This window comes from Rana temporaria, chromosome 5 (assembly GCF_905171775.1).
Source record: "Rana temporaria chromosome 5, aRanTem1.1, whole genome shotgun sequence".
In the NCBI taxonomy this organism is placed as follows: Eukaryota; Metazoa; Chordata; class Amphibia; order Anura; family Ranidae; genus Rana; species Rana temporaria.
In genome coordinates, this window is record NC_053493.1 from 32,934,010 (window position 1) to 32,961,391 (window position 27,382).

At 46.9% G+C, this 27,382-nt stretch overlaps 1 protein-coding gene across 2 annotated transcripts in view; it reads right to left on the minus strand.

The window, feature by feature from the left end:
- The window catches only part of HEPACAM2 (HEPACAM family member 2), a 169,872-nt gene that overhangs the window by 67,707 nt on the left and 74,783 nt on the right, over positions 1-27,382 (minus strand). For both annotated transcript variants that reach the window (XM_040352338.1, XM_040352339.1), the window contains exon 3: positions 4,289-4,573. In XM_040352338.1, coding sequence (XP_040208272.1) covers positions 4,289-4,573 — 285 coding nt within the window. The remainder of the gene's footprint in view (positions 1-4,288; positions 4,574-27,382) is intronic.

Consider the following 27,382-nt stretch of genomic DNA (forward strand, 5'->3'; position numbering starts at 1 on the left):
AAATGCATTGACATCAATAGGAAAAGTAAAGTTCACTGTAGCATTTGCAATGGCAGAGCTGAGTAGGACTGGCCATTGGAGGAATTACTTTGACGCAGTTGGTCAGCTTAAAGTGGATGTAAAGCCACTCTCATCCTTTCTAAACTACTGCCATAGTGCTGATCTATAAGGATATAGATGCCTCCTGCATGTATCCTCACCTGTCAAATGTCTCCCCTCTGTCTGTTATAAGAACTGAAAAACTGCAGATTCTGTGGGTGGATCTGTTGTCTGGAGCTCTGTGGGTGGAGTCATGATGTCAGTAGACTCCCTGCCCACCTCTACACTCTCCTTGTATTCCTTACACTAAATTTTGCTATGATCACTAACATCCAGTCAAAATCCAGAAAAACAACCACATGACTTTAGAAAAGGAGTGGGGGTGGGAATTAAAAAATAATGCCTGTCTGCAGGCTAGTGCATGAGACATGTAAGTAACCTGTCACTCACAGCAAGGGGGAAGAATGGACAAAGGTTTTCTCCTGTTAGTCTGTTTATCTCACTGAAAAAAAGATAAGAGGATTGCTCAGAACTGGATTAACTCTTTGTGGCAAGACTAGGCACAGATGATAGGAAATCGTATACTCTACATTGTGACAGCAAAAAAAAAAAAAGAAATTCGGGATTACATCCACTTTAACCGCTTGCCATCCAGCGCATGCAGATATACGTCTGCAGAATGGCACGGGCAGGCAGAAGGACATATATATAAGTCCCCTTTAAGAAGCGGTTGTTGTGGACGCGCGCGCACCTGCCGCAATCTACGTGAGCCCGCCCGCAGGTCCCGCGGACTTGATCGCCGCGGGCATACCCGCGATCGTCTCATGGGAGATAGAACGGGGAGATGTTAGTGTAAACACAACGGCCCGGATTCAGATAGATTCGTCTATCTATCTGCGGGCGTTACGTATCTCAGATATGTTACGCCGCCGTAACTTTGGGCGCAAGTTCCGTATGCAGAAAGAACTTGCGCCCTTAGTTACGGCGACGTAACGCATGTGTGGCGGCGTAAGCCCGCCTAATTCAAATTGGGATGTTGTGGGCGTGTTTTATTTAAATTTCACTTGACCCCGCGTATTTGAAGTTTTTTGTGAACGGCGCATGCGCCGTTCGTGAAAGAATCCCAGTGCGCATGCTCGAAATTAAAGCCTCATTGTTTCGACGTGAACGTAACTTACGCAAAGCCCTATTCGCGAACGACTTACGCAGACGACGTACATTTTAAAAACTCGGCGCGGGAACGACGTCTTTAACCACTTAAGCCCCGGACCAATATGCAGCCTAAAGACCCAAGGTGTTTTTACAGTTCGGGACTGCGTCGCTTTAACAGACAATTGCGCGGTCGTGCGACGTGGCTCCCAAACAAAATTGGCGTCCTTTTTTCCCCACAAATAGAGCTTTCTTTTGGTGGTATTTGATCACATCTGCGGTTTTTAGTTTTTGCGCTATAAACAAAAATAGAGCGACAATTTTGAAAAAAAAGCAATATTTTTTACTTTTTGCTGTAATAAATATCCCCCAAAAACATATATAAAAACATTTTTTTTCCTCAGTTTAGGCCGATACGTATTCTTCTACCTATTTTTAGTAAAAAAAATCGCAATAAGCGTTTATCGATTGGTTTGCGCAAAATTTATAGTGTTTACAAAATAGGGGATAGTTTTATTGCATTTTTATTTTTTTATTTTTTTTTACTACTAATGGCGGCGATCAGCAATTTTTTTCGTGACTGCGACATTATGGCGGACACTTCGGACAATTTTGACACATTTTTGGGACCATTGTCATTTTCACAGCAAAAAATGCATTTAAATTGCATTCTTTATTGTGAAAATGACAGTTGCAGTTTGGGAGTTAACCACAGGTGGCGCTGTAGGAGTTAGGGTGCACCTAGTATGTGTTTACAACTGTTTGGGGGTGTGGCTGTAGGAATGACGTCATCGATCGTGTCTTCCCTATAAAGGGAATGACGCGATCGATGCGCCGCCATAGTGAAGGACGGGGAAGCCGTGTTTACACACGGCTCTCCTCGTTCTTCAGCTCTGGGGAGCGATCGCGACGGAGCGGCTATAAACAAATAGCCGCGCCGTGGTCCCGGATCGCTCCCCGAGCGGACCCGACCCCCGCATGTAGCGGGGGGGGTCCCGATCGGACCCCCCACCCGCTAATAGGCGAGGACGTACGTGTACGCCCATGTGCCTGTACGTGCCATATTGTGGACGTATATGTACATGCGGGGGTCGGGAAGTGGATACTTAACATTAGCTACGCCTCATATAGCAGGGGTAACTTTACGCCGGAAAAAGCCTAACGTAAACAACGTAAAAAAATGCGCCGGCGGGACGTATGTTTCTGAATCGCCGTAAATACCTCATTAGCATATTCCTCGCGTAACTATACAGAAGCGCCACCTAGCGGCCAGCGTAAATATGCAGCCTAAGATACGGCGGTGTAAGACACTTACGCCGGTCGGATCTTAGGGAAATCTATGCGTAACTGATTCTCTGAATCAGGCGCATAGATACGACGGCCCGCACTCAGAGATACAACGGCGTATCAGGAGATACGCCATCGTATCTCCTATCTGAATCCAGCCCAACATCTCCCCGTTCTGCCTAGTGACACTGTCACTGATCGTGTTCCTTGTCATCGGGAACAACAATCAGTGACATGTCACAGCAAGCCACACCCCCCTACAGTAAGAATCATTCCCTAGGGAACACTTAACCCCTACAGCGCCACCTAGTGGTTAACCCCTTAACTGCCAGTGTCATTTTCACAGTATCAGTGCATTTTTATAGCACTGCTCGCTGTAAAAATGACAATGGTCCCAAAAATGTGTCAAAAGTGTCCGAAGTGTCTGCCATAATGTCGCAGTCACGATCAAAATCGCTGATCGCCGCCATTACTAGTAAAACAATTATTAATAAAAATGCTATAAAACTATCCCCTATTTTTTAGACGCTATAACTTTTACGTAAACCAATCAATAAACGCTTATTGCGATTTTTTTTACCAACAATATGTAGAAGAATACGTATCGGCCTAAACTGAGGAAAAAAAAAGTTTTTTTTATATATTTTGGGGGGATATTTTTTATAGCAATAAGTAAAAAATATTGAATTTTTTTCAAAATTGTCGCTCTATTTTTGTTTATAGTGCAAACAATAAAAACTGCAGAGGTGATCAAATACCACCAAAAGAAAGCTCTATTTGTGGGAAAAAAGGACGCCAATTTTGTTTGAGAGCGACGTCGCACATGACCGCGCAATTGTCAGTTAAAGCGACGCAGTGCCGAATCGCAAAAAGTGGCCCGGTCATTTAGCAACAAAATGGTCCGGGGCTTAAGTGGTTTAACATGTATTGCAATATGTGCGAACTAAAAATCCCTGTTTTTCATTTCAAAATTTGCTACAAAGGTTATATAGCAGTGTGCAAAAGGTTATCCAGAATGCTTTTGCCTTTAAAAATGGCACTATGACGCAGCAACAAGTAACGTGCATTGCCATATGTTGTAGTAACTCATTTGCGTAAATGGGCCCCAATAGGTTTTGACACCTGGAACCAGGGGCGTATCCAAGGTATGGCACATATGGCACGTGCCATGGGCGCTTTATAAAGAGGGAGCTCATGAGGGGCTGGGCAGCAGGGATGTACTGGCCAAGTGGCCATCGGGACTACCGAGAGTTTCCCGGAGGGCCGATGGCTCAGTGGGCCAGTTTCTGTATTAGACAGCCAGCCTGTGTCAAAGTAATGGCTGCGCAAGCTGCACAGCCATTACTTTGAGTACCGCACCGCTGTACTGCCTATAAGCAGGGCTGGACCAGTACAAGGGAGGATGGATACCCTGGGCTGGGTGGTGTACAATTTGCTGGAGGGAGGGAGGCGCAGGTGAAGTACCAGCAATGCTTCACACAGTGCGCACTAGCCGCCTTACTGTAACAATGTGCCCAGTGCGCTCCTACACCCGGCACAAGCACCAGCCATCCGCGTCAGCGCTGTCACTTCACTGCCCCCAAGGCGCTTAGTAGTCCCGTCCTAACGACATGACGTCACTTACGGCCGGAGGTGAGATGGGAGGAGCTTGAAAAGGGGCACAGTTTCAGTGCTTGCCATAGGCGCCATTTTCACTAGATACGCCTCTGCCTGGAACGTTGGAGATTGGTAGAGGGCGGTTATTTCGATCACCTTCCTGAAAACCTTTATTCTCTCCTTAATAAAAACGGCCGATCTTTCCACTGATACTCACAATAGATGGTCGGAGTGATCACGTCACTCTCCACCTCACTGATGAAATTCCTGGCCAAGCAGCTGTAGTTGCCGATGTCGCCCTTTGTGACGGAAACGATGGTGAACGTGGCGTTATTTGGTGAGAAGATGTACCCGGATCTGTCCTGGAGGGGAATGCCGTTTTTAAGCCACTCGTACATCACTCGCGTCCCTTTCATGACGAAACATTTGAAGGTGATGTTTCCAACATGTTCCACAGCTCCATACGATGGCTCCGTCTGCACGATGGGCTTCGATACGGGAACTAAAACAGAAAATGAGAGTTAGAAACCATCTTACTTTGTCAGGTGGGGAGAGTTCAAATTACTCTTCTGGACTGAAGACTGAAAAGATTGTCCTGATAGGAAGGAGGAGCTTATTCTATTAAATGATAGACCCGCCCTGAACAAACGTGGATTGGTAGACTAAAAAAAGGCGGGCCAACTGATGTCACAATTTTTTTGCTTTATGACAAATATGATAAAATGTTTTTCAATGAACAATCCTAACCAATCTAGCCTCTTAGGCCCCCCGTACACACGAGAGGATCCATCCGCTGAAAAATCTCAGCGGATCGGTTTCAGCGGATAGATCCCCTGGTGTGTACGTTCCAGCGGATATTTATCCGCGGATATTTCCGATTTCCAGCAGATAAAAATTTGTAAGCATGCTTACAAATCTATCCGCTGGAATCAGCTCCTGGTCTGTACAGACTCACCGGATCGATCCGTCTGAACCCGTCCCTCGCATGCGTCGTAATGATTCGACACATGCGTGGAATTGCTTATATGACAGCGTCGCGCACGTCGCCGCGTCATCATCGCGACGACAGCGCGACACGTCACCGCGGTGTAAATTCGGAGCGGATTTCGATCCGATGGTGAGTACACTCCATCGGATCAAAATCCTCAGAGGATTTATCCGCGGAAACGGTCCGGAGGACCGTATCCGCGGATAAATCCTATCGTGTGTACTAGGCCTAAGGGCCAGATTCAGGTAGAAGTGTGGCGATACGTTACACCGCGATACGTTACACCGCCGCAAGTTTTCATCGCAAGTGCCTGATTCACAGAGCACTTGCAATGAAAACCTACGCCGGCGGCCTCCGGCGTAAGCCCGCGTAATTCAAAGGGGCGTATGCCATTTAAATTAGGCACGCTCCCGCGCCGGACCTATTGCGCATGCTCCCTTTTGAATTACTCGCCGTGCTTTGTGCGAAGTGACGTCATTTTTCGAACGGTGACGCGCGTAGCGTAATTCCGTATTCCCGGACGGCTTACGCAAACGACGTGAATTTTTAAATTTCCACGCGGGAACGACGGCCATACTTTATACAGCACATACGTGTGCTGTGTAAAGTTAAGGCACCCAAAACTAAGACTAACTTCGCGACGGGAAACTAGACTAGCGACGTAGCGAACGCGAAAAACCGTCGTGGATCGCCGCAACTCCTAATTTGCATACCCGACGCTGGTTTACGACGCGAACTCCCCCCAGCGGCGGCCGCGGTACTGCATCCTAAGATCCGACAGTGTAAAACAATTACACATGTCGGATCTTAGGGATATCTATGCGTAACTGATTCTATGAATCAGTCGCATAGATACTCTGAGAGATACGACGGAGTATCTGAGATACTCCGTCGTATCTCGGCTGTGAATCTGGCCCTAAGTACATATTAGGGTTGTCCCGATACCACTTTTTTAGGACTGAGTACAAGTACCGATACTTTTTTTCAAGTAGTCGCCGATACCGAATACCGATACTTTTTTTAAATGTGTCCCCAAATGCAGCCATGTCCCCCCACAGATGCAGCCATGTCCCCCCCATCCAGCCATGTCTCCTCCCATGCAGCCATGTCTCCCCCCCATCCAGCCATGTCTCCCCACATGTAGCCATGTCTCCCCCCCATGCAGCCATGTATCCCCCCATCCAGCCATGTCTCCCCCCATGCAGCCATGTATCCCCCCATGCAGCCAATGTCTCCCCATGTAGCCATGTATCCCCCCATCCAGCCATCGTCTCCCCCCATGCAGCCATGTATCCCCCCATCCAGCCATTGTCTCCCCCCCATGCAGCCATGTATCCCCCCATCCAGCCATGTATCCCCCCATCCAGCCATTGTCTCACCCCATGCAGCCATGTATCCCCCCATCCAGCCATTGTCTCCCCCATGCAGCCATGTATCCCCCCATCCAGCCATGGTCTCCCCCCATGCAGCCATGTATCCCCCCATCCAGCCATTGTCACCCCCCATGCAGCCATGTATCCCCCCCATCCAGTCATTGTCTCCCCCCATCCAGCCATGTATCCCCCCATCCAACTATGTATCCCCCCATCCAGCCATTGTCTCCCCCCATGCAGCCATGTATCCCCCCATCCAGCCATTGTCTCCCCTCATCCATCCATGTATCCCCCCATCCAGCGTCTCCCCCCATGCATCCATGTATCCCCCCATCCAGCGTCTCCCCCCATGCAGCCATGTCCCACTTACCACGACTGTGTAATACGCCGGGAACATTACAACTTTGAATCGCTGTAATGATTGGCGCCGCGCTGCGTATAGACACTCCCCCTCGCTCGGGATTGGACAGTTCACCCGAGCGAGGGGGAGTGTCTATGCGCGGTGCGAATCATTACAGCTATTCAAAGCTGTAATGTTCCCGGCGTATTACACAGTCGGCGGTAGCGGGGATGCGGCGAACGGCGGCGGGATGCGGCGTCACGGCGGGGGGGGGGGGGAAGTATTCTATTTTGGTATCGGGGGTATTTGCGGGAGTACGAGTACTCCCGCAAATACTCGGAATCGGTCCCGATACCGATACTAGTATCGGTATCGGGACAACCCTAGTACATATAAAATCAAATGTATCATGAATTATGTATTAAATGCATCATAAAACATATATATCATATACAGTAAAACCTTGGATTGCGAACATAATTCCTTCCAGAAGCAAGCTTGTAAACCAAAGCACAAATTTCCCCATAAGAAATAATGGAAACTTAAATGATTCGTTCTACAACCATTTATTCATAGGTCCTTCAGTTTATAGTCCATATAAAAAGATTATAGCAATGTGACAGGTTGTGTAACCATAAAATGTCCATCCACAAATGGAAGCCTCAACAAGGGGATTAGAAGCAAAATCCAGCATGAGCTCCAGAGTATAAAAGAGAAGAGAGGCGCCTCTAAGTGTAGCAATATGTTGCTAAATGTTGTACCTTCATTAAATGTAACCACATTGCTCCACTTAGAGGCGCCTCTCTTCTCTTTTATACTAATTTGTGACATGATGCTACTCTTATATCAAGACATCGCTTGTATATCAAGTCAAAATTTATTTACAAAATTTAGCTTGTCTTGCAAAACGCTCTCAAACCAAGTTACTCTCAAACCAAGGTTTTACTGTATACGTATTATATGATTTAGAAATGGATGCATTTCTAAATGCACAGAATATGACAGGATATTAACACTTATAAAAGTAATAAAATCAGAAATACTTGATCCAGGGAATTTTTTTTAGGGTGGGGGGCCCCAAACTACGGTCCGTGGACCACATGCTACAAAATGTTATCTGGCTCCTCCCAGCTAGGGTCAGAGATGTATTCTTATTGTGCACTGATTAAGGATTAGGATCAGCAGAGGCTGCCTATGTTCTCCTCTTCTGAAGTAAGTGGGCACTATGATGGGGACCCTGGTGTAAGGAGGACTCTGATGGGGACCCTGGTGTAAGGAGGACTCTGATGGGGACCCTGGTGTAAGGGGGCGCTTTGATGAGGAACCTAGTGTAAGGAGGGACTCTGATGGGGAATTTGATGCAAGGGGGAGCTTTCATGGGAGCCTGATGTAAGGGTGGACCCTGATGGGGAACCTGTTGTAAAATCTGATAGGGAATCTGTTGTAAGCTGGGAATCTGATAAGGAAACTTGATGTAAAGGGGCCCTCTGATTAGGTACCTTATGTAAGGGGGGCTCTGATGGGGACCCTGGTGTAAGGAGGACTCTGATGTAAGGAGGACTCTGATGGGGACCCTGGTGTAAGGAGGACTCTGATGTAAGGAGGACTCTGATGGGGACCCTGATGTAAAGAGGACTCTGATGGGGACCCTGGTGTAAGGGGGCGCTTTGATGAGGAACCTAGTGTAAGGAGGGACTCTGATGGGGAATTTGATGCAAGGGGGAGCTTTCATGGGAGCCTGATGTAAGGGTGGACCCTGATGGGGAACCTGTTGTAAAATCTGATAGGGAATCTGTTGTAAGCTGGGAATCTGATAAGGAAACTTGATGTAAAGGGGCCCCCTGATTAGGTACCTTATGTAAGGGGGGCTCTGATGGGGAACCTGATGTAAGGGGGGCTCTGATTGGAAACCTAATGTAAGTGGGCACTCTGATGGAGAACCTGATGTAATTTGGGACTCTGATTGGGAACCTGTTGTAAGGGTGGACCCTGATGGGGAACCTGTTGTAAACTGTGTCTCTGATGGGGAACCTGTTGTAAGCAAGGATTCTGATAAGGAAACCTGATGTAAAGGGGCCCTCTCATGAGGTACCTGATGTAAAGGGGCCCTCTCATGAGGTACCTGATGTAAAGGGGCCCTCTCATGAGGTACCTGATGTAAAGGGGCCCTCTCATGAGGTACCTGATGTAAAGGGGCCCTCTGATGAGGTACCTGATGTAAGGGGAGCTCTGATGGGGAACCTAATGCAAGTGGGCACTCTGATAGAGAACCTGATGTAAGGGAGACTCTGATGGAGAACCTGCTGTAAGGGAGGACTCTGATGAGAACATGATGTAAGAGGAAACTCTGATGTTGACCCTGATCTAAGATGGGACTCTGATAAGGGAACCGCATTTCGGCAGAAGAATCGTGGAGGCAGGACCATCAATCTTCAGGACCTAAATGTATGGTTTGTAATTAAATCTGTCCAAGACTCCCTTAACAAAATCTATAATTAGGGTACAAACAGCTGAAGTATCTGCGTATACTTGTGGGAATCGAAATGGCTAGGGGAGGCTGAACCCCTTGAAACGCGTTGGTGGTATTTTCTTCAATAAACATTTCATACCAATGTCAAGCTATCTGACCTATCTAGCCTTGATATCAGGCTCTCCTAACCTTACACCTAAAAAACACATTGGGGTTGCTTTAATAAAACTGGAGAGTGCACAATCTAGTGGAGCTGTACATGGTAGCCAATCAGCTTCTAACTTCAGCTTGTTCAATTAAGCTTTGACAGAAAATAAAAACCTGGAAGCTGATTCATGGTCCTTATACAGTGTTGCACCAGATCCGGCACGCTCCAGGTTTAGTAAATTATCCTATTATCTTTAAATGGGTCTTGCCAGACTTGCATATACCGTATTTATCGGCGTATACCGCGCACTTTTTTGCCCTGAAAATCAGGGCAAAATCGTGGGTGCGCGATATACGCCAATACCCGCTTTCCCGCGCCGAGTTTGAATACTGCGCCGGCATATACCGAGCACAGTACACTCGTGTATAGTCGGGCAGTCTCGGCTCCTCTCGCGCTGACGTCCTGGACGTACAGAACGTGAGCGCGAGAGTAGCCGAGCCTGCCTGACTATACACGAGTGTACTGCGCTCGGTATATGCCGGCGCAGTATTCAAATTCGGCGCGGGAAACGAGCGGGGAGGACGCCACAGAAGGACGCCGGACCCGACGAAGAGGACACCCGAAGCCGCAGACGGATGCCGGACCCGACGAGGCCGCCGATGGACGCCGCCAAGACACCAAACTGTAAGTACAAAAATCTTTTTTCCACAGGAATTTCGGGGCAACTTTAGGGGTGCGCGCTATACGCGGGAGCGCGCTATACCCCAATAAATACGGTAATCACAGGGCGACTAATCGCTGTGAATGCACTAATTTTATTGTACCAACGTCCCGGAAAAGTGACAATGGAAATTAATGGACTAATAAATTGGACTTTTGGCGTTACAGATAGTTAATGTAAAAGATCTATAAATATTTATTTTGTAAAAAATGCATAAATAGAAACTTGTATACATAATTTCATGAAACAGTATCAGCATATGATATCAGTACATCTAACACAAAGTAAGAGATACATTTATACTTATACAGATACATTCATGGCTTAAAAGCACATAGTGTCAAAAATGTATAGAACTCTTATGCCGCGTACACACGATCAGTCCATCCGATGAGAACGGACCGATGGACCGTTTTCATCGGTTAACCAATGAAGCTGACTGATGGTCAGTCGCGCCTACACACCATCGGTTAAAAAAACGATTGTGTCAGAACACGGGGACATAAAACACAACAACGTGCTGAAAAAAATGAAGTTCAATGCTTCCAAGCATGCGTCGACTTGATTCTGAGCATGCGTGGATTTTTAAAGCAAGTTGGCTTTTTTTTAACCGATGGTTAAATAACCGATGGCGCCCACACACGATCAGTTTTGACCGATGAAAACGGTCCATCAGACCATTCTCATCGGTTTTACAGATCATGTGTACGCGGCATTAGTGTTTGAAGCTGAATCCGATATGCATAATGGTAGATCTTGCATTTACTCTCGACATGTTTCGTGTACAGGACGCTTCATCAGAAGCATAAACAGGAGCATAAAAGTGGATCAATCGAATCTCAAGGAGTCGATCCAGCCACTGATTGTGTGGTAAAGAGTGTACAACGTTTTTAACCTAACCAGCCTTCTGGGCATGTGGTAGGCACTCGTTGTGTCTAAAGGTACAAAGGTAGGACTATGGTACAAACTGTTGGTAAACAGTATATGTAAATGGGCATAAAAGCCCTAAACGGGATCCCACTGGCAGACCTTGGACTGAAGTAGACTCCAAATGGCAGATTGCCAATTGGCCAGACAGTAGAGGGGAGGTAACCACCTCAACAGCTACCGACAGAAAGATAAATCTGTCATTAAGTAGAACAGTGTCTGATCGTAACGAAGTTGAAACAGCAAGGGAAAAAGAGCAGCAGAAAAACGGAGGTCCATGCATTGGCGCCGTGATCCCGTGTGTAGCTACACACGGGATCACGGCACCTATGCATGGCGCCGTGGGAACATAGCGCCTATGAATGTTCCCTGGGGGAACATTTATATCATCTAAGATGGTCCTGCTCCTCCCTCCAGGGCTTCGTAACGAAGTTGAAACAGCCAGGGAAAAAGACCAGCAGAGAAAACGGAGGTCCATGCATAGGTGCCGTGATCCCGTTTGTAGACACTGTTCTACTTAATGACAGATTTATCTTTCTGTCGGTAGCTGTTGAAGTGGTTACCTCCCCTCTACTGTCTGGCCAATTGGCAATCTGCCATTTGGAGTCTACTTCAGTCCAAGGTCTGCCAGTGGGATCCTGTTTAGGGCTTTTATGCCCATTAACATATACTGTTTACCAACAGTTTGTACCATAGTCCTACCTTTGTACCTTTAGACACAACGAGTGCCTACCACATGCCCAGGAGGCTGTTTAGGTTAAAAACGTTGTACACTCTTTACCACACAATCAGTGGCTGGATCGACTCCTTGAGATTCGATTGATTAACTTTTATGCTCCTGATGAAGCGTCCTGTACGCGAAACATGTTGAGAATAAATGCAAGATCTACCATTATGCATATCGGATTCAGCTTCAAACACTAAGAGTTCTATACATTTTTGACACTATGTGCTTTTATGCCATGAATGTATCTGTATAAGTATAAATGTATCTCGTACTTTGTGTTAGATGTACTGATATCATATGCTGATACTGTTTCATGAAATTATGTATACACGTTTCTATTTATGCATTTTTTACAAAATAAATATTTATAGATCTTTTACATTAACTACCTGTACCTCCAAAAGTCCAATTTATTAGTCCATTAGTTTCCAATCTTATTATCTGTTGAGTAGTTCCTTCCTCCACGATCGGAGAGGAAGAAGCCAAAGACCACGACGTGGTCACTTCTCACCATGCCTTGACTGTACATCAACCTCCTCAACAGAGAAGTAACCTTTTTGGATGTACATAGATTAAACTGTAATTTGCATCAAATCAACACTACTACACCTGGCAGGTGTAACAGACACAGAAACGTAACACTGAATTCATTAATATAGTGTTGAGCCCTCAGGGTTTTTCAGCTTAAAGTACAACTAAAGGCAAAGTTTTGGATAGAGTGGAAAGGTATTAGAACACCTGTCAGGTTTCTATCGCTGTCTGTGTCCCCGTTAGGGAGATTCACCCCCAGTGGCGGTCCGTCTATAGAGGGCGCTGGAGCGCCGCCCCCTCTGGCTCTCGCAATAACATACATTCATGCATTGCATGAATGTATGTTATTGTTGCCAGCTGCCGCTGGTCTATACAGATGGCCGGACCTTGAGCGCCGGCCACCTGAATAATGGCAGCTGGTTGGCTGTGCGGAAGTGCCTATCAGAGTACAGCCCTCGGCTCCCGGATGCTTATCCTCGGAATGTACGGGGGGTGCGTTCCTTGGATAAGACTGACGGCCGTCTCAGCCAATCAGGTTCACTGATTCTGGTTATCGGTAACCTGATTGGCTGAAGCGTCACCAAGGCGGGAGAAGACATCGAGGGACGTGGAAGGAGAAAGGTAAGTGCATTATACAGGGCACAGCGGCGACAATGGGCACAGAGGCATCAATGGGCACAGTGGTGACAAAGGGCACAGTGGCAACAATTAAAGGGCACAGTGACATGCAAAGTGGCAACAATGGGCACAGTGGCGACAATTAAAGGGCACAGTGGTGACAATTGGCACAGTGGCGACAATTGAGGGGAACAGTGGCTGCGTTTGATGGCATGGCACAGTGGTGACAATTGATGGCACAATGGATGTGTTTGATGGCATGGCACAGTGACTGCGTTTGATGGCATGGCACAGTGGTGACAATTGATGGCACAGTGGCTGCGTTTGATAGCATGGCACAGTGGCTGCGTTTGATGGCATGGCACAGTGGCTGCGTTTGATGGCATGGCACAGTGGTGACAATTGATGGCACAGTGGCTGCATTTGATGGGCACAGTGAGACTGCAAATTTTTTTTTTTTGCCCCCCCAAAAAATTTTGAGCACCAGCCGCCACTCTTCACCCCTCTCTATTTGCCCTATTTACTGTTATTATCAAAAGTAAAAGAGAATCACAAATTTTCACTTGTCACTAGAACAGGAATAGAGGGTAATTCTTCCAATGGGGACACTAGCTCAGGGATGCCTTTACTTCAGATTTCTTCTCCCTTCCTTATCCGGCCACGTGCTCGAGCTCCGTTCTCCCTCCCACAGTCTACGATCAGCACTGGCATTTGGAATTCTCCTTCTTCTTCACCTCCTGCTCTCTGCACTACTCCCGGCGCCTCCCTCTGAGTTCACAGGACCCGGAAATACAGAGGAGGCATCGGGTATCAATGCGCGCTGACAGTATTGACTGTAAGCATGCATTGAAAAAAACACTGGAAACAACTGTCGTGGTACCCTCGTAAGGGCCTCTGGGTGTTGTGGTCCGTCGGTCACCCTGCCCAGCCAGGCACACTGGCATCACTTGCTTGCACTTCCCGGACCAGCTAGAACTGATATGTAGGCCTGACACTGGCTCAGCCAGGCCTAAGGTGAATGCCCTTTGCAGGCAGGGACCGCAGGCCTTTTTGGTGTAGGAATATATGTAGATAGTCCTAGCGGTCCACATGGCTCCTGCTCCCAGCACCACATCTTCAGGCCCTGCCAGCCTTCCTGGCTGCAGCTGCCTCTCTCCACTGCCCGTGCCACCATAGTCCACTCCACTGGCTCTGCACCCATCCCAGACTGCACTCTTCCAGTCCTCTCAGGCATGCCTCCCCAGTCCTCTCCTGACTGTGTGTCGCTCACCAGCCCTTTTGGCCACGACCTGTTGCTGTTCCTCCCTGGAGATTTGCATGGCAGTGCTCTCTCCTGCTGTGCTCTCCATGCTCTCATGACTCCTGTGTAGGACACCTCCACGTGTTCTTAGAACGTCCCCTCCGCACCTGAGCCCAGGCTCAAGGTTACCCCCAGACTGGGGAGCTCCCTCAAAGGCCACGACAGTCTAGCACTCCATCTCCAGCTACAACTCCTTCCCCAGCTGGGCTGACCCTGGGTAATTAGGGAGGCCTGCCCCCTGCCAATCTAGGTTGGGGATTGGTCAGGGCTCCAAAAAAAAACCCCAGACAGCTCCACCCCACCTCTCCTCCTTCCTTTCCAGAAAACACCAGAACATTCTGAAAAGACATGGGAGGTCTTGGTGATGCAGTATGTGAGTCACCCAGTCATTCCCAACCCAGATCAAAACACACCCAGGCTTAGCTGCCAGCCAAGCCTAAAAATGTAACCACTCTCACAAAAAAATTGCACTATACTTCTAGCACACTAGAGGGTGCTTCACAACATTGGACGTTATACATCCATGATCCGTCACAATGTTGATTTGCGGCAAAACCCCTGGGGACCACCAAAAATCTTGTTAGCAGCCGCTAATCTAGAATCAGTCTGTTAGCTTGGAGAAGATAGGCAGAGGAAAGAGCAGCTTTGCCATCCTATGCTATGGCTCTGTGTATTTCTATTGATGTACACAGCATAAAGAGACACAACACTAGGCGGGGTGGTTGATGTCAAATCTCCACCTCATCCAATCAGAAAATGCTTTCTATTCATTGAGAAAATTCAAAATGTTCTCTGGTTGGACCTACTGAGTTCAGACGGCTCACAGCAGCTGATCGGGCATCTCCGCTCGTTCTGCAGAATGATGCATCAACTTGGACCACTCTTCAGGAGGTTCCCACACTGTTCTTTGGACATCCGCCCACCAATACAATCTTTGCCTTATCCTATCTCACAGAACACTGTATACAGACACCTTACACCTGGAATTGACTTATCCTATCTCACAGAACACTGTATACAGACACCTTACACCTGGAATTACTCTAAGGCCTCGTACACACGGACGGACTGTCCACTGAAAAAGGTCTGCCGGACCGTTTTCAGCGGACAGTCCGCTGCCGGATTTCTGTCTGATGGTTGTACACACCATCAAACAGAAATCCGCAAGGACACGATACGCGGTGACGTGGCCGCGCCGTCGCCGCGACGATTACGCGGCGACGTGCGCGGCCCTGGAAGGTCAATGCTTCCACGCATGCGTCGAATCACTTCGACGCATGCGAGGGCTTTCGGCCGAGCGGACATGTACTGTGAGTCTGTACAGACGACCGAACATGTCCGAAGGACAGGCTTCCAGCGGACAGGTTTCTTAGCATGCTAAGAAATTTTTGTCCGCTGGAAAGCGGTCGGCTAGACAAATGTCCGCTGAAAACCTGTCCGATAGGCCGTACACACGACCGAACATGTCCGCTGAAACTGGTCCGCTGACCAGTTTCAGCGGACATGTTCGGTCGTGTGTACGGGGCCTAAGGATTACAACTAGCCAGGCACAGCTGTTTTGCTTTGACCACATACCACTGTTCCACATTCAGGATTCTTGTTCTATGAGCTCCAATTTGCCTGTGAAGATCATTGCGAGGCCTTGCATCCTGGACATTGTTATACTATTGCCATTTATAGGGACACATCCCTAAGATCTAGAATACCCAGTCTCTCATTAGGATAAAAGGTAAAGTATGCCACCCTGGGGTTTCCTTTTTTGAAGTGATAGTATATACAGCAATTAGTGGTGTTCTTTAGATATTCATTCATTTATTGTCTGTTCCTATGTGCATTGCTATTTTATATCCGTGATTCCAAGGTGTTCATTTAATTACCTCTGGGGACCTTTTCAACAGAGTTTTAAAAATTTACCTAGGACTAGTGAACTAAGACCCTGTTACTTGACTCTCAGTTTGAACAAGTAAAATCAGGGAGAGATAATCAATCTGCATTGTGTCTGTGTTTTATTTAAAGGTACAGACAACATGTCTGAACCTAGAGTGTCAGGAGGGCTGGAAATTTCACAGGGTCAAAGTGGTGAGGTTGAACATGCAATTCTAAAAAACCCTCACAGGGGCAGTCCTGCACAAGCCATACCTGTAATTCAGCTTTAAGCTGGGTTTTTAGAGAAAGGTCAGGGACCTTACTATCCTAACAATGGTATTTGGATCACGAGACTGACTAAACAGAATCCCACATACCGTATATACTCGAGTATAAGCCAAGTTTTTCAGCACATTTTTTTGTGCTGAAAATCCCCTTCTCTGCTTATATTCAAGTCTGTGTCTGCAGCCTAATCCCCCGTCGCTGTGATACATTCAGTGTCATCGGCGGCTGTGCAGTGTAACCAAGTGCCGCCTCCTCCTCGTCAAGCTGAACACTGACTCACACTTTCAATCATTGACATTCTATTTCCCCGTCCGTCCGGGATGAGAGAAGACACACAGCTGATCTCACTGCTCCCCCTTCTCCCCCTCCCCTCTATTGTGTGCTACTCACACCGGCAATCATTGACGTTCTATTTCCCCGTCCGTCCGGGATGAGAGAGGACACACAGCTGATCTCTCTGCTCCCTCTTCTCCCCCTCCCCTCTCCTGTGTGCCCTGCGGTCATTCAAGTGTAAAGCTAAAGAGTTAACAGCTAACAAGATCAGCTGTGTGTCCTCTCTCATCCCGGACGGACGGGGAAATAGAACGTCAATGATTGCCGGTGTCAGTAGCACACAGTAGAGTGGAGGGGGAGCAGTGAGATCAGTGGTCACTGATAGAAGGCTCTGATAGGAGGCACTGATGGTCACTGATAGAAGGCACTGATAGGAGGCACTGATGGCCACTGATAGGAGGCACTGATGGTCACTGATAGGAGGCACTGATGGTCACTGATAGGAGGCACTGATGGCCACTGATAGGAGGCACTGATGGCCACTGATAGGAGGCACTGATGGTCACTGATAGGAGACGGACACTGATAGGAGGCACAGTGAGATGGACACAGTGAGGCTGAGGCATGCAAATGGGCACAGTGAAGCTTCAAATGGGCATTGTTGGCCCTCTTTTCCACTTACAGTAGCTGCTGCATTCTAACCCTAGGCTTATACTCGAGTCAATAAATATTCCCATTTTTTGGTGGTAAAAGGTGCCTCGGCTTATATTCGGGTCGGCTTATACTTGAGTATATACGGAATGTGAATTTTAAGTATATATATTTTTTTTATGTCCTCCCTGCGAATATTAAATATGTAAATTATATATTTTAACACCTTCATCGCACTGAATATTTTTAGATCAGGTATTACCTTATGCATTGTGAAACTCTGTTGTTTTCCCTATTTTTTTAATTACATTTTTACAGGATTCATTATTTTATTTATTTTTTGTGCATGGTTTCTCTTGTTAGACAATCAAATATGCGAGATGTATGTCACATTACATTATAACCAACAATCTGAGCAAGTCACCTATTGTCACGTATATAATTAAACATGCTTGTTAAGTGATATTGCACGGCTCATTATCCCCGTTTTGTCTCGGTGCGTCCTAATGAACAGTTCTGAGCGTTCCATCACGCCACATAGCATGAATCATATTCATTTCCGGGTTAATAGGTCAGACAATGTTTTGTAGATACAAAGGCCTAAAAATGTTCTATGTTCCTCTTTATGTGTTCTGTAAATAATAACAAGCGCAAACTGTCCTCAGATCTGGCGCGGCTGGGAAGGCCCCCGGGGGTTACAAGTCATCTTATAACTATTATTAAAAAGTTCTAATGAGCTTGTTATTTAGGAACCTTGTGAAGTTCATTATCTCCTTCATTAATTATTTTATGGCTTTGTTATTTGAATTCGTTTTTTTTTTTTTTTACATAGTGTTATGGAATGAGTTCAGAGGCTGTGGGGGGGATTTACCAATACTGCACATTGATTACGATGCACAGCTGCACCAGATTCTGTGTGCACCAGTTTTAGTAAATCTACCCGTACACACGATCGGATATTCCGACAACAATTGTGTGATGGAAGGGTTTTGTCAGAAAATCCGACCGTCTGTAGGCTCCATCGGACAATTTCTCATATTGTCCAAAGAAAATGTGTTCCATCAGATTATCCGATCGTGTGTACACAAGTTCATAATCTTCTTCATTAATACAAACACGCATTCGCCGAACCAGTGCTAACCATAAAACAACGTTAGCAGAAGTTGCCCAAAGGGTGGCGCTAAAGAGCACAAAAAATGTTGTGAATGTTGGCTGAAAAAGTTCTGCCGTCTGTATGCAGAACAAGTTCACGACCAACGCCCTTCACACAAAATTCCACGGATTTGTCCAATGGAAATCCGATCGTATGTACGAAGCTTTAGAAAAGCCCATCTAAATCACCCAGCCTGCCCCCCCCCCCCCTTTCCGTTGTGTATTTTTGGCTGTTTCTGCCTTTTTATTGACCTTTTTAGGTGTTTTAAGGCTGGTCCTAGCATATGCAGGGTTCTCTTTCTTTTTGGAAATTCTCCAGTCACTGGGCGTTCCTTAGTGTTGCATTGAGCAGTTATGACATGATGATGTCTGTGCCACTCTGTGCATCATGATAGGAATATGTCACCAGCACATCTCCATTTTCTGTAACCTTTGATGTAGGGTGACCGCGTGTCCCGGATTGCCCGGGACAGTCCCGGGCAATCACCTGACAGGTGCCGGATTGCGGGACAGGCACCTTCATTCCAGGACAATACAGTGTCCCGGAATGAAACTGACAACAGCCACCCCCCCCCCCCCCCTGGGCCAATCTGATGCCCTCAAAAAAGGCCACCACATCACCGCTTTACACACTGACAGTACTTGTCCTGGCCGGGAATGCCTGGAGGAGCACAATCCCCGCCCCCTGTTTGTGATTGGAGAAATCATAAATCCCACCTTTTGTATCCAATCACTGTGCTGTGATTCGTTACAGCACAAGCTGATTTTTGGGAAGGGGGTGTCCCTGAATTGTAGTTTGGAAATGTGGTCACCCGACTTTGATGATGTTCACTCAGCTTGGCAATGGGTGCCAAGACCGACTGAACATGGTGCAGGTTTTTTCCCCATCCAATAGGTGGAGCTGTGCCATTATACAGATGAAGGGGAGTCTGTTAACGCTGTCCCGTCATGGACTCCACTGGTGCCTCAGAATGACCAGCTGTCAAATTGGACGCTGCAACATATGGTGATCTGTGCCATCCATCTTGATGTGCTTCCTTATAAATTAGGGTACCTGCGTCATTTGGGTGTACCTTAAGAAAGTGTGAGGAGAAGGACAGAGACCCCACTTGGTAGGGAGAGTGTCTAGCCCAGGGAGAGGCTCCTGGCGGGAAGGGTCGGAAAACGGACAACCCCTTCCTTGAGGAAACCTTCCAGTATCTCATTAAGGACCGTGGGGCTCTTCCTATCAGTGTTTCACTACCATCCCAGTGCACTACCAACTGGCACCCTTCAGTGGAAGCCATCCTCCATTAATACAGGCCCAAGCCTGGTAACACTGTTTAAACTTCAAGCGCTCTGTTGCTGTATATCAGTGCCTACAAATACTGTTGACAGAAGCCAAACATAAGTCCAAAGCAATATTTCCAATACACACGTTAATGAAAATGGGTGAAGGGTGAGTGGGTGCTCTAGTGACCACCGGCTGGAGACCGGAATTACTTCAAGGCAAGAAATAGGTCATCAGCATGCTGGCAGGAGCAGTCCGTACTCCCCCACTGTAGATGGCGCTTGACCAAAGCAACAATGCTAAGGTGACCAGATTTTTAAAATGAAATCCAGGACATATTTTTTCTTTACTAGTAATGGCAACAATCAGCGACTCTCTGCCCGTTGGCGCCCACCTCACAGCCTCCCCAGTCTTACTCTTCGGGCCCCGGCTACTACTGGATGGGGAGCGGAGGAAGATCACTCCGCCAGGGAAGGCAAGGAGATAGGCAGGTGACTGGCCAGGATTTGAGCCAAGTCAGAAGAACATGCGAGCGAAGCTGAATGGGCATGCGCCCGAAACTGAAGAAATATTCCCTCCACTCCGACCAGCACATGATCATCAGAAAGGAGCACAGATAATGGGAAAAATACAACCCCCCTATGCTAGTAGGCACGGCGGAGCGGGGCGGGGGGGGGGGGGGCTTGTAATTCAATTTTTGTTATTTTAATTCTACACTGATTGTCTTTGAAATTGACCCTGCCCAATATTAAATACAATCTGGGGACAAAACCAGGGAAAAGACTTTGTCCGGGGACAGTGTCCTCAATCAGGGGACTGCCCCCTGAAACTGGGGATGTCTGGTCACCCTAAACAATGCAGAAGAGGAAGGAAGTCATGAAGAACATTGTCACGATCAGGGGTCAGAGCACAAAAATCTGGAAAACTGGAAGTGCAGAGACATGTCTTGAATCAGGAAGTTTATTGAAGGAGCAAAGAGTTCAAGGTTCAGCAGAAGTCAAGGCACAAGGCAGGGTTGTCCAGTGGATCAGACAGGGTGCTGTCCAGCATCATAGGTAGCTCAGTGAAAAGAGTGCTTGCCAGACACAGCAGAGGTCCCAGGTTCAAGTCCAAGTGGTTTCTGTAGCGACAGGTTTCCAGTCTGACAGGGAGAGGTTGGAGAGGAGTAGGGAAAGCATAGGGATTACTACCCCATCTCCAGTTTGGAAGCCTCCTAGTTGGGTTGGACTGGCCATGCTGCATTCCCGCTCCTCATCACATAAGCTTTTGGCATAGTTTTAAGTTACAGAACTGCTGCTACTGACTCTGTAAGAGGCCCCAGATGAATGAATGAATGAATGACTTGTATAGCGCTGCACATGCGGCTGAAAAAGGGTTAAACCACCCGCAAAATTCCACTTTGCAGCGTTTTGCGGGCGGTTTGGAGGCGCTACCCCATTGATTTCAATGGGCAGGGGCCCTATAGGAGCGATATTTTTACCGCTCCTCAAAGATGCGGCTGGCAGGACTTTTTTTAGCGTCCCGCCAGCGCAATGCTCCAGTATGAAAGCCCTCAGGCTTTCACACTGGATAGAAAGGAGCGGTTCTTTCAGGGCGAATTGCAGGCGCTATTTTTAGTGCAAAGTGCCTCAGTGTGAAAGCTGCCTTAAAGTGTACCATTTACACAGCATTTCTCATCACCAAAAGGCAGGGAGTGGAGATCTGATATCACACACTACACAGCATAGGGTAGGGCGCTGAGTGTAATGTGAGACCTGAGTGGAGGGAAAGGACACACCCCCTCTAGACAGTCTCATATGGAAACATAAACAGCTGAGGCTGTCAATCATCTGCAGTGTGATGGAATATGGGGGGGGGGGGGGTGGCGTCTTCCAGTTTTTTTGGTGTCGGGATAAATTATCTAAAGTGACTCGTGTAGATAGCAGAGGAAGGAGGCAGCAGGCAGAAATCAAACTAAGGCTGCATTCACACCTTGGCGTACCTAATCGCGGCGTTTTGTCCCGCGAATTGCGGCGACAAATCGCGGCGTTTTGTACCGCGATTTGCGGCGACAAAACGCCGCGATTGTGAATGCAGCTTACCCCCAGGTCCACATCTCCTATGCCGAACGCCGAAAGCCGCCTGAAAAAAAGGTCCGGGACTTGTTTTCAGGCGGCAGGCGTACGGCGTTCGGCGTGGAGATGTGAACCATCTCCATAGAGGGCAATGTAAAATCATCCCTCCAGCGTCTTAGGGGCTGCTGCGGCGTCGTGCTTCAGGCGTATATACGCCTAGGTGTGAACAGAGCCTAAGTGCTTTGGATTGCGTCAAGTACACTATAGAAGGATATGCTTTGTTAATCTTTATTTCAAAGGTTTTTCCACCTTTTTAAAGACCAGCAGCTTGTTATGCAAGCTGTTATTAAAAATAAATGTATTTTTTTTCATGAATACATAACGTAGTTAATGGCTGTGCCAGGAATTCAGTTTAATCAGAATTTTCATTACAATTCTAATTTACTTTTTCCTCCAAAGTTTGTATTAGAAGTTCTATTAGAATTATTTATCAAGGGCTTCATAGTTACTTTATATGCAGGCATAGTTACTTGAAGAAAAATTATCACTTATTTATTTTTACATTATTCAGTTCCTGAGGGGCGAAAGTACATGTAGTACTTTGTTCCATCCTCCCATGTGCCTTATAACACTAACTACAGACAAGATGTCCCCCCCCCCCCCTCTTGTCACATGGCTGGGCAACACCACAACCAGCACAGAGATGGCTGCTTCGTTTTGCAGCCCTTGTATTCGTCTCAAAACATTTGCCTGAGGCAAGCCCTGCTCCCTCTGCATTCCTCTTGCCGCTGCTTGCCTCGGGCAAATGCTGCGAGACGAAGAAAGGGGCTACAAAACAAATACAATCGCCTCTTTGCTAACTGTGCTGTCTGGTGCACAGGCGGGCACCCCATCTCACATCACAACTAAAGTGTTTTGAGGGCACTTAGGGTAAGGTGACCAGATTTTTAAAATGAAATCCGGGGACATATTTTTTCTTTACTAGTAATGGCAACAATCAGCGACTCTCTGCCCATCGCCGCCCGCCTCACAGCCTCTCAAGTCTTACTCTTCGGGCCCCGGCTACTACTGGATGGGGAGCGGAGGAAGATCACTCCGCTAGGGAAGGCAAAGAGATAGGCAGGTGGCTGGCCAGGATTTGAGCCAAGGCAGAAGAACATGCGAGCGAAGCTGAATGGGCATGCGCCCCGAAACTGAAGAAATATTCCCTCCGCCCCGACGAGCACATGATCATCAGAAAGGGGCACACATAATGGGAAACATACAACCCCCCTATGCTAGTAGGCATGGCGGAGCGGGGGGGGGGGGTGTAATTCAAATTTTTTTATTTTAATTCTGCACTGACTGTCTTTGAAATTGCCCCTGCCCCCTATTAAATCCAATCTGGGGACAAAACCAGGGACAGACTTGGTCCGGGGACAGTGTCCTCAATCAGGGTACTGTCCCCTGAAACAGGGGATGTCTGGTCACCCTAACTTAGGAAGATGGTAAAAAGTACTATGTGCACGTTGTCCCATCAGAAACTCAATCACGTAAACAAAAATATATATATATTTTTTAATATACATATACATACAGTGCCTTGCAAAAGTATTCACCCCCTTCGCTTTTTACCTATTTTGTTACATTACAGCCTTTAGTTCAATGTTTTTTTTTTATCTGAATTATATGTGATGGACCAGAACACAATAGTCTAAGTTGATGAAGTAAAATTAGAAAAATCTATACATAAAACTATTTTTCAGAAATAAAAAACTGATAATTGGCATGTGCGTAAGTATTCACCCCCTTTGTTATGAAGCCCATAAAAAGCTCTGGTGCCACCAATTACCTTCAGAAGTCACATAATTAGTGAAATGATGTCCACCTGTGTGCAATCTAAGTGTCACATGACCTGTCATTACATAGACACACCTTAGTGAAAGGCCCCAGAGGCTGCAACACCTAAGCAAGGGGCACCACTAACCAAACACTGCCATGAAGACCAAGGAACTCTCCAAACAAGCAAAGGACAATGTTGTTGAGAAGTACAAGTCAGGGTTGGGTTATAAAAAAATATCCAAATCTTTATCGATCCCAAGGAGCCACCATCAAATCTATCATAACCAAGAGGAAAGAACATGGCACAACAGCAAACCTGCCAAGAGACGGCCGCACACCAAAACTCACGGACGGGGCAAGGAGGGCATTAATCAGAGAGGAGCACAGAGACCTAAGGTAACCCTGGAGGAGCTGCAGAGTTCCACAGCAGAGACTGGAGTATCTGTACATAGGACGACAATAAGCCGTACGCTCCATAGAGTTGGGTTTTATGGCAGAGTGGCCAGAAGAAAGACATTACTTTCAACAAAAAACAAAATGGCATGTTTTGAGTTTGTGAAAACGCACGTGGGAGACTCCCAAAATGTATGGATGAAGGTGCTCTGGTCTTATGAGACTAAAATTTAACTTTTTGGGCATCAAAGAAAACGCTATGTCTGGCACAAACCCAACACATCACATCACACAAAGAACACCATCCCCACTGTGAAACATGGTGGTGGAAGCATCATGCTGTGGGGATGTTTTTAGCAGTCGAGACTGGGAAACTGGTCAGAGTTGAATGAAAGATGGATGGTGCTAAATACAGGGATATTCTTGAGCAAAACCTGTATCACTCTGTGTGTGATTTGAGGCTAGGACGGAGGTTCACCTTCCAGCAGGACAATGACCCCAAACACACTGCTAAAGCACTAAACACTTGTGGTTTAAGGGGAACCATGTAAATCCAATAGAAAATCTGTGGTCAGACTTAAAGGGGTTGTAAAGGTAAAAAAATGTTTTTCTAAATAGCTTCCTTTACCTTAGTGCCGTCCTCCTTCACTTACCTCATCCTTCGATTTTGCTTTTAACCACTTGCCGTCGCCGCACCGTCGAAATACGTCCACAAGGTGGCTCTCCTAGGCGAGATCACGTTATATGACGTCCTGCCTATTAGCCGCCACTAGGGGCGCACGCGCGCCGCCGGAGGCGCGCGCGCGCGCCCCCCGCTCGCCCCCGACTCCCGTGCGTGTGCCTGGCGGGCGCATTCGCCGCCGGGCACACGCGATCGCTCGGTACAGAGCGGGGAACGGGAGCTGTGTGTGTAAACACACAGCTCTCGTTCCTGTCAGCAGGGGAGATGCTGATTTTCTGTTCATACAATGTATGAACAGAAGATCAGTGTTTCCCCTAGTGAGGCCACCCCCCCCCCACAGTAAGAACACACCCAGGCATACTTAACCCCTTCCCCGCCCCCTAGTGTTAACCCCTTCACTGCCAGTGGCATTTTTATAGTAATCTAATGCATTTTTATAGCACTGATCGCTATAAAAATGCCAATGGTCCCAAAAATGTGTCAAAAATGTCAGAAGTGTCCGCCATAATGTCGCAATACCGAAAAAAAAAAATCGCTGATCGCCGCCATTACTAGTAAAAAAAAATATTAATAAAAATGCCATAAAAATACCCCCTATTTTGTAAACGCTATAACTTTTGCGCAAACCAATCAATAAACGCTTATTGCGATTTTTTTTTACGAAAAATATGTAGAAGAATACGTATCGGCCTAAACTGAGGAAAAAAAATGTTTTTTTATATATTTTTGGGGGATATTTATTACAGCAAAAAGTAAAAAATATTCATTTTTTTCAAAATTGTCGTTCTATTTTTGTTTATAGCGCAAAAAATAAAAAACGCAGAGGTGATCAAATACCACCAAAAGAAAGCTCTATTTGTGGGAAAAAAAGGACGCCAATTTTGTTTGGGAGCCACGTCGCACGACCGCGCAATTGTCTGTTAAAGCGACGCAGTCCCGAATCGCAAAAAGTACTCTGGTCTTTGGGCAGCAATATGGTCCGGGGGGTAAGTGGTTAAAGGTCCTTATTTCTCCTGAGAAATCCTCACTTCCTGTTCTTCTGTCTGTAACTCCACACAGTAATGCGAGGCTTTCTCTCTGGTGTGGAGTGTCATGCTCGCCCCCTCCCTTGGACTGCAGGAGAGTCAGGATGCTCTCTACGTTGCAGATAGAGAAAGGAGCTGTGTGTTGGTGGGTGTTCTGACTCTCCTGTAGTCCAAGGGAGGGGTCGAACACAACACTCCACACCAGGGAGAAAGCCTTGCATTACTGTGTGGAGCCCGCATAAATATGCGCCGATGTATGTGAATCCGGGCCATTGACTTTTTCTGTTATTGTGTCCTATTTGTTGTTTGCTTCACAATAAAAAATAAACATCTTCAGAGTTGTGGGCATGTTCTGTAAATTAAATGATGCAAATTCTTAAACAATCCATGTTAAAGCGGGGGTTCACCCAAAAAAAAAAATTCTAACATTACATTGAGCCGAGTTGTGATAATGACATTATGCTGACCTTTTTCATTCTACTGCCGTACATACCGTTTTATGTATATTTTCACCGCGGCTTCCGGGTATGTAATCTGCGGGACTGGGCGTTCCTATTCACATGCTAACTGATTGACATGCTTCCGACCGGCCCATACAGCGCATCACGAGTTGCCGAAAGAAGCCGAACGTCGGTGCGCAGGCGCCGTATAGAGCCGACTCGCAGTCCGGCTTCTTTCGGCAACTTGTGACGCGCTGTATGCGCCGGTCGGAAGCCTGTCAATCAATTAGCATGTGAATAGGAACGCCCAGTCCCGCAGATTACATACCCGGAAGCCGCGGTGAAAATATGGATAAAACGGTATGTACGGCAATATAATTAAAAAGGTCAGCAAAATGTCATTATCACTACTCGGCTTAATGTAATGTTAGAATTTTTTTTTTGGGTGAACCCCCGCTTTAATTCCAGGTTGTGAGGCAACAAGACCCAAATAATGCCATGGGGGTGAAAACTTTTGCAAGGCACTCTATGTAGTTATGTATTGTAGACTCCAAATAACCATGTTACTGCCCCATTAGAGACCAAAGAAACATTATTCACTTTTTTTCTTCTCTACTTATTTCCCATTTCTCTTCTGCCCGTGGCCCCATTTTACCTTTTCATTTATATCCTGGCTAGTTTTGTAAACAGCTTCAAAAATGGCTATTGATTCCAGTCTACTGAGATTCCTCTCCCCCTCTGTGAGTTCTTCCAGCATCACAGTCATTTCTCTTTCAGGCCAGGTTCACACCTATGCGAATTGAGTGCGGTTTAAACCGCATCTAATTCGCAGGACATTTCAAAATACATTGTTTTCAATGAGGCTGGTTCACATATGTGCGATGCATCCGCACTGCGTATTGCCTCCAAACCGCATGCGGTTTTTATGTCTTGCGGTGCGGCTCAGGTGCGAATTCAGTCCCATTATCTTCTATGGGTACGCATCTAATTCGCACATGTGTTCAGTTCTCTGCAGGAGTTTCTCTCATTCAGCTCAATACAATTCTCCCCCACTCTCCTCTCACCCGGAAGTTCTCCCAGGTCTCCAAATTCGCACCTGATCTGCAGCTAAACCGCAGTTGATCTGCAGAACACCCTCTAGAGAAATCTGCAACGACAACGCAGCTCAAAAAAGCAACGCACTAGTGTGATTCCGGCCTCAGACTCAACTCTCCCTCCTGATGGTGCCAAAAGGGAACGAAGCTCATTTGTAAGGT